The sequence below is a fragment of the Panulirus ornatus genome, chromosome 46 (assembly GCF_036320965.1).
Source record: "Panulirus ornatus isolate Po-2019 chromosome 46, ASM3632096v1, whole genome shotgun sequence".
Classification (NCBI taxonomy): Eukaryota; Metazoa; Arthropoda; class Malacostraca; order Decapoda; family Palinuridae; genus Panulirus; species Panulirus ornatus.
This window is the reverse complement of record NC_092269.1, coordinates 15240184-15254807: the sequence shown is the minus strand read 5'-3', so window position 1 is coordinate 15254807 and position 14624 is coordinate 15240184. Positions and strand designations below refer to the sequence as shown.

Below are 14624 nucleotides of genomic sequence, written 5' to 3'. Positions count from 1 at the left end.
AAAAGTTGACAAAGAGGATGTATGTGTCAGAGGTGGAGGCAACAAGTAGCATGGGGAGACCAAATTGGAGGTGGAAGAATGGAGTGAAAAAGATTTTGTGTGATCGTTGCTGGATGATGTAGGAGGGTGAAGAGCGTTCACGGAATAGAGTGCATTGGAACTCTTTGGTATACCGGGGTCAACGTGCCGTCAATGGACTGAACCAGGGCATGTGGAACGCTCAGGGTAAACCATGATAGGTTTGTAAAGCTTGGTTTTGGAGTGAGAGCTGTGGTTTCGGTGCAGTGGATATGATGGCTAGGGTATGGATAAGAGAGGATGTGGTCTTTCTTCGTTTGTTCTTGGCGCTACCTCGTTAACGAAAGAAAGAACATCAAGTATCAAAAGTGATGTGTTGGTGTAGCATTTGCACAAGTGAGTATCAATCTTGATCTGAGATGATGATTTTACTTAGGTTTACTTCGTACCTCCACCCGGCATTTTGACAATTTCTTGATAATAAAAAACAATTTAAGATGAACAGTTTATTATCATTATCTATAACATTATAACGATACATTAATACAAGCACTGATGAAACGCCTTTGTAAGTTCAAGTCCATTCCAGCATGTGTCACCGAAGTCTGTATTAGATAAGGCTGATCAGGTTAGCTGCAGATGTAGGGCTGAGCTGTGGTAGCGGGTGAGGTAGTGTGGTAGCGGGTGAGGTAGCGTGGTAGCGGGTGAGGTAGTGTGGTAGCGGGTGAGGTAGTGTGGTAGCGGGTGAGGTAGTGTGGCAGCAGGTGAGGTAGTGTGGTAGCGGGTGAGGTAGTGTGGTAGCGGGTGAGGTAGTGTGGTAGCGGGTGAGGTAGCGTGGTAGCGGGTGAGGTAGCGTGGTAGCAGGTGAGGTAGTGTGGTAGCAGGTGAGGTAGTGTGGTAGCGGGTGAGGTAGTGTGGTAGCGGGTGAGGTAGCGTGGTAGCGGGTGAGGTAGCGTGGTAGCAGGTGAGGTAGTGTGGAAGCAGGTGAGGTAGTGTGGTAGCGGGTGAGGCAGTGTGGTAGCGGGTGAGGTAGCGTGGTAGCGGGTGAGGTAGTGTGGTAGCGGGTGAGGTAGCGTGGTAGCGGGTGAGGTAGTGTGGTAGCGGGTGAGGTTGCGTGGTAGCGGGTGAGGTAGTGTGGTAGCGGGTGAGGTAGTGTGGTAGCGGGTGAGGTAGTGTGGTAGCGGGTGAGGTAGTGTGGTAGCGGGTGAGGTAGTGTGGTAGCGGGTGAGGTAGTGTGGTAGCGGGTGAGGTAGTGTGGTAGCGGGTGAGGTAGTGTGGTAGCGGGTGAGGTAGTGTGGTAGCGGGTGAGGTTGCGTGGTAGCGGGTGAGGTAGTGTGGTAGCGGGTGAGGTAGTGTGGTAGCAGGTGAGGTAGTGTGGTAGCGTGTGAGGTAGTGTGGTAGCGGGTGAGGTAGCGTGGTAGCGGGTGAGGTAGTGTGGTAGCGGGTGAGGTAGCGTGGTAGCGGGTGAGGTAGTGTGGTAGCGGGTGAGGTAGTGTGGTAGCGTGTGAGGTAGTGTGGTAGCGGGTGAGGTAGTGTGGTAGCGGGTGAGGTAGTGTGGTAGCGGGTGAGGTAGTGTGGTAGCGGGTGAGGTAGTGTGGTAGCGGGTGAGGTAGCGTGGTAGCGGGTGAGGTAGTGTGGTAGCGGGTGAGGTAGTGTGGTAGCGGGTGAGGTAGTGTGGTAGCGGGTGAGGCGGGAGAGGTTAGCTCTTCCTGGGAGCAGGGTTCTCCACTATCATGAGAGACTTGTCAGATGAACTGTTGTAGTTGGCGAAAGTTTCCCCACCGAAGGAGAGGAGAGCGAGAGCGAAGCCCAGGAGCAGCAGGTAGAAGGCGCCTTGGAGGTGACCCAGTCCGAAGGTGACATTACGGTCAGCAACCTACGTAGATCATGGTAATTGTGATGATAATGACTGGCATAATAATGATAATGATTCAGTCATGAATTATTAGTAACTGGCACAATAATGATAATAATTCAGTTATTATATTAGTATTTCATAATTTGTGAAGAAGAAAATTTCTGTCAGTAAAAGTAAAGAAAAATAAATGATTTGCTTAGTTATTAAGGATATTTACTGTGAAGTAAAGTTATGTGTAACTGAATAAATGAAAGAATGACGAAGTTACAAGAGAAAATACTCATATATTATTTTAGGTTATATTGTTAGCGTATTTATGAGTCGACTTCCATTTGTACCTCAAATATCTCGTACTGGTTTACTTCTTCTTGACCTCCCTTTTCTCTCTCTTCCCTCGCGTTTCTCATGTGGTCAGCAAGAACGTCCTCGATCCAGTAAGCTATCAGTCCAGCATCCACCATGTGCTGCATCATCATACTGATGCGGTGACGGAACGGAGCGCCTCTCCTGCAACATGAGCAACACTGAAATATTCGACCACTTGAAGCAAGGAAAGACAAGACGAAAACATAGTTTATATCCGGTAATAACGTAGACATCATCAACTTAATGCCAAAGTGGAAAGCGCTAAAGTACTGCTCGCCTCAGTAAAGTTGACCTACAATATCAACACACGCTTCATGTGTTATATCTGATCATATGATCAACACTGATACAAGTTGCAAGCTGTTTGAGCAGTAGGGAGGCAATCTATCCAGCTTTCTTTTCCCTTGTGTTACCTGATTTAAGACGTAAATGATCAGTGAAACCCAGAGTCGGATCTGGAGTACATCTGGTCATATCTTACCTCGTTTATTGTGTTTGTCAGCTGAGTCGACACGGTCAACTGGAGGCTTTGATGAAGGCCATCTCATTAGGGCTATATCTATATACTACATACTTTAACTTAAGCCAGGTACCCGTTATATCGACTATCCTTTACAGGAGGATGAACAGCTGGGCGAACTATGGGCCGACTGCCGAGACCAGGATTCGAATCTATTCGGACTTGACCCCAGGTGTCCCGTGAATATGTCATGGTCAGCAACGCTAACTGCTACCCTACGAAGGTCCATGCACTGGATGACAATTGCATTTCTGTGTTTTGATTATATCCCTCATAAACCACAGGTCACATGTGGCCATATTGGTTGTCTGATTAATAAGAAAACCCCGGAAGAAACAACATGGAATGTTGAGGAGAGCCATGTTGGTGCTGTGTTACGAGCGGCATGTTAGTGCTGTGTTACGAGAGGCATATTAGTGCTGTGTTACGTGAGGCATGCTAGTGCTGTGTTACGAGAGGCATGTTAATGCTGTGTTACGAGAGGCATGTTAATGCTGTGTTACGAGAGGCATGTTAATGCTGTGTTACGAGAGGCATGTTAGTGCTGTGTTGCGAGAGGCATGTTAGTGCTGTGTTATACGAGAGGCATGTTAGTGGTGTGTTACGAGAGGCATGTTAGTGCTGTGTTACGAGAGGAATGTTAGTGCTGTGTTACGAGAGGCATGTTAGTGCTGTGTTACGAGAGGCATGTTAGTGCTGTGTTACGAGAGGCATGTTAATGCTGTGTTACGAGAGGCATGTTAGTGCTGTGTTACGAGAGGCATGTTAATGCTGTGTTACGAGAGGCATGTTAGTGCTGTGTTACGAGAGGCATGTTAATGCTGTGTTACGAGAGGCATGTTAGTGCTGTGTTACGAGAGGCATGTTAATGCTGTGTTACGAGAGGCATGTTAGTGCTGTGTTACGAGAGGCATGTTAGTGCTGTGTTACGAGAGGCATGTTAATGCTGTGTTACGAGAGGCATGTTAATGCTGTGTTACGAGAGGCATGTTAGTGCTGTGTTGCGAGAGGCATGTTAGTGCTGTGTTATACGAGAGGCATGTTAGTGGTGTGTTACGAGAGGCATGTTAGTGCTGTGTTACGAGAGGCATGTTAGTGCTGTGTTACGAGAGGCATGTTAGTGCTGTGTTACGAGAGGCATGTTAATGCTGTGTTACGAGAGGCATGTTAGTGCTGTGTTGCGAGAGGCATGTTAGTGCTGTGTTATACGAGAGGCATGTTAGTGGTGTGTTACGAGAGGCATGTTAGTGTTGTGTTACGAGAGGAATGTTAGTGCTGTGTTACGAGAGGCATGTTAGTGCTGTGTTACGAGAGGCATGTTAGTGCTGTGTTACGAGAGGCCTGCTAGTGCTGTGTTACGAGATGTTACAGTTCAGAGGCACGTCACAAGCTGCAGCTGCTCGTGTTCGGTAAGTCATGTAGTTGGGCCACCCTCCTCACAACCCCAGGTCTGGTGTAATATGACTTATATCTATTTCTTATACTCGAGTCCCGGGGCCATTGTGGTCGCTCTTTTCATTATGAGAGGAGATACTGGCGGCTGGTGAGGCCTGGTATGATCAGCAGTCGGATGACCTCAATGAAACTAACATCACAAGTTTGATAGAAAAGTCAGCGTGTTCTATGAAGTTATCGGAGATAATATCGGCAAACAGAAAAAAAAAATCTCTCTCGTTTTACGTCATATTTTGCGTGCAAAACTGATTGTCTGCCCCAAGCAAAACTGGAGTATCTAGTGTGAAGTTTGTGTATGCTTAATGTTACATTCACTTGTAAAGCAAGAGCCACTGGGAAGAGAATTTTCACTTTCCTTTCATCAAAATTCTAATGTGAAAGAAATTTGAGCTTCCGTAATGAGATGTTCAGATATAACTGCACGTTATAATCTGCTTAACAAATAAGTAAAAACAGTTGATAGATATATATAGGTAAACAACTGACCACCACAACTGTCTTCCACACATCGTACAGTGTACGACTTATACAATGACCTTCTAATGTGGGCCGTCAGATAACCCTGCCACATGATACACCAGTGAGAACACGACTGAGGAACTATATGTTCTTGACTAGCAGAGTGGCACCAGGTACAGAGTGACACCAGGTACACAGTGTCACCAGGTACAGAGTGGCACTAGGTACACAGTGTCACCACGTACAGAGTGGTACGAGGTACAAAGTGGCACCAGGTACACAGTGTCACCGGGTTTAAAGAGTGGTACAGGTACAAGTGGAAAGGAAAAGGTGTACAGAGTGGCCCCCCAGGACAAAGTGGCACCGGGTACAAGTGTCACAGGTAAGAGTGGCACCAGGAAAAGGGTGGCCCCAAAGGTACACAGTGTCGGACCTGGAATTAAGAGTGGCCCCGGGTACACATTGTGTCACAGGTAAGAGGGGCACCGGGACACAGTTTTCCCCAGGTAAGAGTGGCACCAGGTAAAGGTGGCACCAGTACACAGGGGCGCCCAGGTAAAAGAGTGGCACCAGGTATAGAGTGGCACCAGCTAACAGTGTCGACAGGTAAAGAGTGGCACCAGGTACCCCGGGTGTCCCCCAGGAAAGAGTTCACCGGGTTTAAAAGGGCCGGTGGCACCAGGTACAAGTGGCACAGGTAAAGTGGCCCCCCCCCCCCCCCCCCCCCCCCCCCCCCCCCCCCAGGTTTCCCGGAAGTGGGCACCAGGAAAAGGGCCCCAGCTTACCAGTGTCGACGGGTAAGGTGGCACCGGGTTTATAGAGTGGCACCAGGTCACATTGGGTGGCACCAGTTGAAATACAAGTGTCCCAGGACATTTCCCGGGAGTGGCACCAGGTACAGAGTGGCACAGGTACATAGTGGCAGGAGGTACAGAGTGGCACCAGGCACAAAGGGGCACCAGCTTACACAGTTGCGACGGTTATAGGGGGAAACGGGTTTATTAGATGGCACCAGTACAAGTGTCGACAGGTTATTAGAGTGGCCACCAGGTACCAGTTTTCGACAGGTTTGAGTGCACCGGGACACCAGGTACACAGTGTCGACAGGTTAGAGTGGCACCAGGTATAGAGTGGCACCAGCTACACAGTGTCGAAAAGGTTAGAGGGGCACCAGGTTAGAGTGGCCAGGTACCAGTGTCGACGGGTTAGAGGGCACCAGGTATAGAGTGGCACCAGGTACACAGTGTCGACAGGTATAGAGTGGCACCAGGTACACAGTGTCGACAGGTATAGCGTGGCACCAGGTATAGAGTGGCACCAGGTACACAGTGTCGACAGGTATAGAGTGGCACCAGGTATAGAGTGGCACCAGCTAAACAGTGTCGACAGGTATAGAGTGGCACCAGGTATAGAGTGGCACCAGCTACACAGTGTCGACAGGTATAGAGTGGCACCAGGTACACAGTGTCGACAGGTATAGAGTGGCACCAGGTATAGAGTGGCACCAGGTACACAGTGTCGACAGGTATAGAGTGGCACCAGCTACACAGTGTCGACAGGTATAGAGTGGCACCAGGTACACAGTGTCGACAGGTATAGAGTGGCACCAGGTATAGAGAGGCACCAGCTACACAGTGTCGACAGGTATAGAGTGGCACCATAGGTACACAGTGTCGACAAGTACAGAGTGTCACCAGGTTCACAGTGTCACCAGGTACACAGTGTCACCAGGTACAGAGTGGCATCAGGTACATAGTGGCAGGAGGTACAGAGTGGCACCAGGCACAAAGTGGCACCAGCTACACAGTGTCGACAGGTATAGAGTGGCACCAGGTATAGAGTGGCACCAGGTACACAGTGTCGACAGGTATAGAGTGGCACCAGGTACACAGTGTCGACAGGTATAGAGTGGCACCAGGAACACAGTGTCGACAGGTATAGAGTGGCACCAGGTATAGAGTGGCACCAGCTACACAGTGTCGACAGGTATAGAGTGGCACCAGGTATAGAGTGGCACCAGCTACACAGTGTCGACAGGTATAGAGTGGCACCAGGTACACAGTGTCGACAGGTATAGAGTGGCACCAGGTAAAGAGTGGCACCAGCTACACAGTGTCGACAGGTATAGAGTGGCACCAGCTGCACAGTGTCGACAGGTATAGAGTGGCACCAGGTACACAGTGTCGACAGGTATAGAGTGGCACCAGGTATAGAGAGGCACCAGCTACACAGTGTCGACAGGTATAGAGTGGCACCAGGTATAGAGTGGCACCAGCTACACAGTGTCGACAGGTATAGAGTGGCACCATAGGTACACAGTGTCGACAAGTACAGAGTGTCACCAGGTTCACAGTGTCACCAGGTACACAGTGTCACCAGGTACAGAGTGGCATCAGGTACATAGTGGCAGGAGGTACAGAGTGGCACCAGGCACAAAGTGGCACCAGCTACACAGTGTCGACAGGTATAGAGTGGCACCAGGTATAGAGTGGCACCAGGTACACAGTGTCGACAGGTATAGAGTGGCACCAGGTGCACAGTGTCGACAGGTATAGAGTGGCACCAGGTACACAGTGTCGACAGGTATAGAGTGGCACCAGGTATAGAGTGGCACCAGCTACACAGTGTCGACAGGTATAGAGTGGCACCAGGTATAGAGTGGCACCAGGTACACAGTGTCGACAGGTATAGAGTGGCACCAGGTACACAGTGTCGACAGGTATAGAGTGGCACCAGGTATAGAGTGGCACCAGGTACACAGTGTCGACAGGTATAGAGTGGCACCAGGTACACAGTGTCGACAGGTATAGCGTGGCACCAGGTATAGAGTGGCACCAGGTACACAGTGTCGACAGGTATAGAGTGGCACCAGGTATAGAGTGGCACCAGCTAAACAGTGTCGACAGGTATAGAGTGGCACCAGGTATAGAGTGGCACCAGGTACACAGTGTCGACAGGTATAGAGTGGCACCAGGTACACAGTGTCGATAGGTATAGAGTGGCACCAGGTATAGAGTGGCACCAGCTACACAGTATCGACAGGTATAGAGTGGCACCAGGTACACAGTGTCGACAGGTGTAGAGTGGCACCAGGTATAGAGTGGCACCAGGTACACAGTGTCGACAGGTATAGAGTGGCACCAGGTATAGAGTGGCACCAGGTACACAGTGTCGACAGGTATAGAGTGGCACCAGGTATAGAGTGGCTCCAGCTACACAGTGTCACCAGGTACAGAGCGGCACCAAGTATAGAGTGGCACCAGGTACAGAGTGGGACTTGGTACAGAGTGGCACCAGGCACATAGTGGCACCAGTTACACAGTGTCGACAGGTACAGAGTGGCACCAGGTACAGAGTATCACCAGGTACAGTGTGTTACCAGGTACAGAGTGTCACCAGGTACAGAGTGGCACCAGGTACACAGTGCCACCAGGTACAGAGTGTCACCAGGTTCACAGTGTCACCAGGTACACAGTGTCACCAGGTACAGAGTGTCACCAGGAACAAAGTGGCACCAGCTACACAGTGTCGACAGGTACAGAGTGGCACTAGGTACAGAGTGTCACCAGGTACAGAGTGGCACCAGGCTGTACCCAAACACTCTGAAAACATCGGTATAAACAAACTGGTGAAGTTGTCAAACGTTCACAATAAAGTCATGTGACGAATAGATCTAAAACGAGTTTGTGTATAAGTGTTGTGTTATGATGATGATGAAGTGACAACCAGCGCTTCCTTGTTCTGCACCCGTCACAGACTCACCGGAATCCCCATGCTAGTCCAAGGAAGAGAAGGTACTCGGTCTTGCTGACGTAGATGGGTGTGTAGCCACGGTTGTCGGTGATGCTGGCACCCACGATCGCCATACCCAGGTTCTTGTAAGTGAGGTGGGAATAGCCACCCTTCAACACTCTCCGGAACTGCTCCTCAGCCAAGGCATACTGTGGATACGACATATATATGTATGGTCAAGAAGCGTCATATCCAAACAGGCCCTGAGAGTCTAGTTTTCCGTCAACATCTGTAGGAGTTGGTACAGACTCAAGTGTACAGTGCGGATACTAGAGTGAGGTGACTGTCCCAGCAGGCCAGGCGGAAATGCAAGGATGCTGGATTATTCTGACTGACCGAGATGAACATATGAAGTGATGAGGATGTAAGTAGAAAAATGATGATCTCTCAGTTACAGGGACTGAAGATCTCTGGGTTACATGTTTGTGGATTTATCGGCTACTGAAGTACTGGCGACCCCTTGTTTATGAATAAGCAACGTCTTTTTAGCATAGCGAAGAATGGTCTGGATTGGATCATCTATATCTGAGATGATGATAAAGACGAATCATGATTATGTAAGTATTGTTTGGTGCAACAAATAACAGTTTCAGTTCATATCGGATCGACTGATATATGTATAAGAGTCAGGAGAATTTGTTTGTGATAAGAAAAATATCAAAAACTAGTCAGTAACAGCCCAATTTTCTTTATCGCAATTGAAAGACCAGTCGAGGACAGAAGTTCTCATAGAGGTCATCGTTTACTTATAAAACCGAAAGGAGAAAAAAGCGGTGGAAAATAAAGAGAAAGCCTAAGGTCAATTAAGGAAATGGGAAGTCTTGGAGCTGGTAGAAATGAGAGCAATAAGGCGATGCGGAGTAGACCTAACACGTTGTCAGAGTTGGAGATATTCACATTGTAAAAAAATTATGATATGAATAGCATCTCTGAATTCTGGTTAATATGAAAAGGAGAAACTTCCTTTTAGAACACACAGTGCTAGAGGAGTTCAGTCTATTCATTGGAGATAGAGTAGATAAACAGGTAGGAATTTCTTGACATTTGATAAAGCAAATTTATATCCTGTACTGAAAGATACTGTAGCTATTAAAAATAACGACTTATATAAACTAAAGATAATCCTCGTATGAAAATCACATTAGGATTTGCTCACTGGATCCTCGACACAGAGGCACACGAAAGACTTTATGATCTGTTGACAGACACTGTAATGAACAAGATCACAGTGAGCTGGAGGAGTAGTCGTGTCGGTTGGAATCGTGGGTTGTGTGTCTAGAGGTTTACTTCAAATCGTTAGGGAGGGAAAATGATAAGGCCTCAGCTCTGCCGGGACCATCCCGAATGCAGTCTGACCAATCTCTATGGTTTACACTGTTTCCCTCATTAAAAGATTTCGGTGCATATATGTAAAGTGAGAAATACTTTGTGGGAAACAAATGAATACACAAATGACAGCGACCTGGACCAGAGTGGAACATTTAACGAACAGCACAGTGCTAGCCCACTACGTCACCATCATTAACCTTACCCATATACAAGCGGTACAGCTTCCCTGAAGTAAATGTTCATCAGCTACTGCTGGTGCGGACTATTTCTTCATGCCTTGTTCTAAGCCATTGCATGCACTGACATCTCCCGTATAACTTGCCTGCATTCCCTCGTGAAGTTTCTGTATATCTGGGTCGGGATGATATTTGAAGAACAGCATAGTCGCATCATTTGTGAAGCTTGAGCCCCACTCCCAACCGTCGCGGATCAGAAGGTCTTGGAAGGTGTCAATGGCGGGCATTTTGTCCTGGACGATGAGGTGTGCTGCCAGGGAGCACCGGTAGATGTTGGTGATGATCAGGCAGGTCATTAGCCAGAGTCCCACTAAAAACTGCAGATACACCATCAATAATACGTTGGCTCTACTGTAATACTCCAACACACAACGACAAATACTGAGACTCAAGTATAAAGCCACACAGAAACCTATGCGTCAACACGGACATAAACACACACATACGATAATATAGGGTTAAGATTATATACTCAACAATCATACACATACGGGAAAATATAAAAGTATATATAATGACAAAATATACGAGGGCAAATAAATACGTATATGCATAAACAATATCACACGAAGACAAACGGAGTCAGTTGGTCTTCGCTGAAAATACAGCGCTGGTGGATGATTCGGGTGAGAAACTGCAGACAGTAGTGACTGAGGCTGGTAAAGTGTGTGAAAGAAGAAAGTTGAGAGTAAACGTAAATATCTAAAACACTTCTCTTCCTCCAGTTTTTCTCCATTCAAACTTACCTCCCAATTGACTTGACCCTCAACCCTACTGTACCTAATAACCTTGCTCTTATTTACATTTACTCTCAACTTTCTTCTTTCACACACTTTACCAAACTCAGTCACCAGCTTATGCAGTTCTCAAATGAATCAGCCACCAGCGCTGTATCATCACCGAACAACAACTGACTCACTTCCCAAGCTCTCTCATCCACAACAGACTTCATACTTGCCCCTCTTTCCAAAACTCTTGCATTCACCTCCCTAGCAACCCCCTCCATAAACAAATTAAACAACCATGGAGAAATCACAAACCCCTGCCGCAAACCTACATTCACTGAGAACCAATCACTTTCCTATCTTTCTACACGTACACATGCCTTACATCCTCGATAAAAACTTTTCACTGCTTCTAACAACTTGCCTCTCACACCATATATTCCTAATACCTTCCACAGAGCATCTATATCAACTCTATCATATTCCTTCTCCAGATCCATAAATGCCACATACAAATCCATTTGCTTTTCTAAGTATTTCTCACATACATTCTTCAAAGCAAACACCTGATCCACACACCCTCTACCACTTCTGAAACCATACTGCTCTTCCCCAATCTGATGCTCTGTACATGCCTTCACCTTCGCAATCAATACCCTCCCATATAATATACCAGGATTACTCAGAAAACCTATACCTCTGCAATTGAGCACTCACCTTTGTTCCCTTTGCCTTTGTACAATGGCACTATGCACGCATTCCGCCAATTCTCAGGCAACTCACCGTGAATCATTCATCAATTAAATAACCTTACCAACCAGTCAACGATACAGTCACCCCCTTTTTTGATAAATTCCACTGCAATACCATGCAAACCTGCTGTCTTGCCGGCTTTCATCTTCCGCAAAGCTTTCACTACCTCTTCTCTGTTTACCAAATCATTTTCCCTAACCCTCTCACTTTGCACACCACCTCGACCAAAACACCCTATATCTGCCACTCTATCATCAAACACATTCAACAAACCTTCAAAATACTCACTCAATCTCATTCTCACATCACCACTACTTGTTATCACCTCCCCATTAGCCCCCTTCACTGAACTTCACTTTTGTTCCCTTCTCTTAAGCACATTTTTTACCTCCTCCCAAAACATCTTTTTATTCTCCCTAAAATTTAATGATACTCCCTCATCCCAACTCTCATTTGCCCTCTTTTTCAAACCTTGCACCTTTCTCTTGACCTCCTGCCTCTTTCTTTTATACATCTACCACTCATTTGCAATTTTTCCCTGCAAAAATCATCCAAATGCCTCTCTCTTCTCTTTCACTAATAATCTTACTTCTTCATCCCACCACTCACTACCCTTTTTAATCTGCCCACCTCCCACGCTTCTCTTTCCACAAGCATCTTTTGCGCAAGCCATCACTGCTTCCCTAAATACATCCTATACCTCCCTCACTCCCCTTACCTCCTTTGTTCTCATCTTTTTCCATTCTCTACTCAGTCTCTCCTGGTACTTCATCACACAAGTCTCCTTCCCAAGCTAACTTACTCTCACCACTCTCTTCACCCCAACATTCTCTCTTCTTTCCTGAAAACCTTTACAAATCTTCACCTTCGCCTCCACAAGAAAATGATCAGACATCCCTCAGTTGCACTTCTCAGCACATTAACATCCAAAAGTCTCTCTTTCGCGCGCCCATCAATTAACACGTAATCCAATAACGCTCTCTGGCCATCTCTCCTACTTACATACGTGTACTTACGTATATCTCTCTTTTTAAGCCAGGTATTCCCAATCACCAGTCCTTTTTCAGCATATAAATCTACAAGCTCTTCACCATCTCCATTTACAACACTGAACACTCCATGTATACCAATTATTCCCTCAACTGCCACATTACTCACCTTTGCATTCAAATCACCCATCACTATAACCCGGTCTCGTGCATCAAAACCACTAACTCACTCATTCAGCTGCTCCCAAAACACTTGCCTCTAATGATCTTTCTTCTCATGCCCAGGTGCATATGCACCAATAATCACCCATCTCGCTCCATCAACTTTCAGTTTTACCCATATTAATTTAGAGTTTGCTTTCTTACACTCTATCACATACTCCCACCACTCCTGTTTCAGAAGAATTGCTACTCCTTCCCTTGCTCTTGTCCTCTCACTAACCCCTGACTTTACTCCCAAACCACTCTTCCCCTTTACCCTTGAGTTTTGTTTCACTCAGAGCCAAAACATCCATGTTCCTTTCCTCAAACATGCTACCAATCTCTCCTTTTTTCTCATCTTGGTTACATCCACACACATTTAGACACCCTAATGTGAGCCTTCGAGGGAGATGAGCACTCCCCGCGTGATTCCTTCTTCTGTTTCCCCTTTTAAAATGTTAAAATTCAAGGAGGGAAGGGTTTCTAGCCCCCTGCTCCCGTCCCCTTTAGTCGTCTTCTACGACACGTGAGGAATGCGTGGGAAGTATTCTTTCTCCCCTATCCCCAGGGATATGTATATATATATATATATATATATATATATATATATATATATATATATATATATATATATATATATATATATATATATATATATATATATATATATCTTTCTTTCTTTTAAACTATCCGCCATTTCCCGCGTTAGCGAGGTAGCGTTAAGAACAGAGGACTGGGCCTTTGTGGGATATCCTCACCTGGCCCCCCTCTGTTCCTCCTTTTGGAAAAATTAAAAAAAAAACGAGAGGGGACGATTTCCAGCCCCCCGCTCCCTCCCCTTTTAGTCGCCTTCTACGACACGCAGGGAATACGTGGGAAGTATTCTTAATCCCCTATCCCCAGGGATAATATATATATATATATATATATATATATATATATATATATATATATATATATATATATATATATATATATATATATATATATATATATATATATATATATATATATATATATATATATATATATATATATATATATATATATATATATATATATATATATATATACATATATATATAGTTATATATATATATATATATATATATATATATATATATATATATATATATATATATATATATATATATATATATATATATATATATATATATATATATATATATATATATATATATATATATATATATATATATATATATATATATATGTATGTATATCCAAGGTAATCCATGGAAAGGTCTGTGAGGCCTGAACATGGATAGGGAGCTGTAGTTTGGTGCATCACATTTCACAGAGAATGAGAGTGAGTGGATGTGGCCTTTTTTCATGCTTCTTGTGTTTGGGATGGCACTGGGAATGGATGAGGGTGAGCAAGTATGAACATGTTCATGTGTCTATATGTATATGCATGCATATATTGATATGTATGTGTATGTGGGTGTATGTGTATATGTGAGAATATAAGTTGATGAGTCTTTCTTCATCTGTGTCCTTGGGCTACGTCGCCTTTGTGAAAAACAGCGATCAAGAATAATAAAAAGAATTTCATAACTATTCGTCACTTCCTGCATTAGCAAGGTAGTGTTAAGAACAGAGGATTGAGACTCAGAGGAAAAAGTCTTCACTTGGCCCCCTTCTCTGTTCCTTTTGGAAAAGTAAAATCTGGAGGGGATAATTTCCAGACACCACTTCCACCCCATTTAGTTGCCTTCTTTGACACACAGGGAATACGTAGGAAGTATTCTTTTTCCCCTATCTGGGAGTTATGAAGAATGTGTGGAAAGAGAGAACATTGTCTCAGAGAGCAGAATTGGTACGTTTGAAGGAATAATAGTTCCCACAATATTAAATGGTACTGAGGCATGGGCTATAGATAGAGTTGTACGGAGGAGGGTA

The 14624-nt window shown here is 45.5% G+C and overlaps 1 protein-coding gene across 1 annotated transcript in view; it reads right to left on the bottom strand.

Annotated features, from left to right (window-relative positions):
* Positions 1-1625: 1625 nt before the first annotated feature.
* The window catches only part of LOC139763316 (glutamate receptor ionotropic, kainate 2-like), a 77988-nt gene continuing 64989 nt past the window's right edge, over positions 1626-14624 (bottom strand). Inside the window, exons 8-11 of the mRNA XM_071689338.1 lie at positions 10120-10350; positions 8439-8617; positions 2215-2383; positions 1626-1894 (exon numbers count right to left, since the gene is read on the bottom strand). Of these exons, the coding sequence (XP_071545439.1) occupies positions 1718-1894; positions 2215-2383; positions 8439-8617; positions 10120-10350 (756 nt within the window). The 3' untranslated portion in view covers positions 1626-1717. The remainder of the gene's footprint in view (positions 1895-2214; positions 2384-8438; positions 8618-10119; positions 10351-14624) is intronic.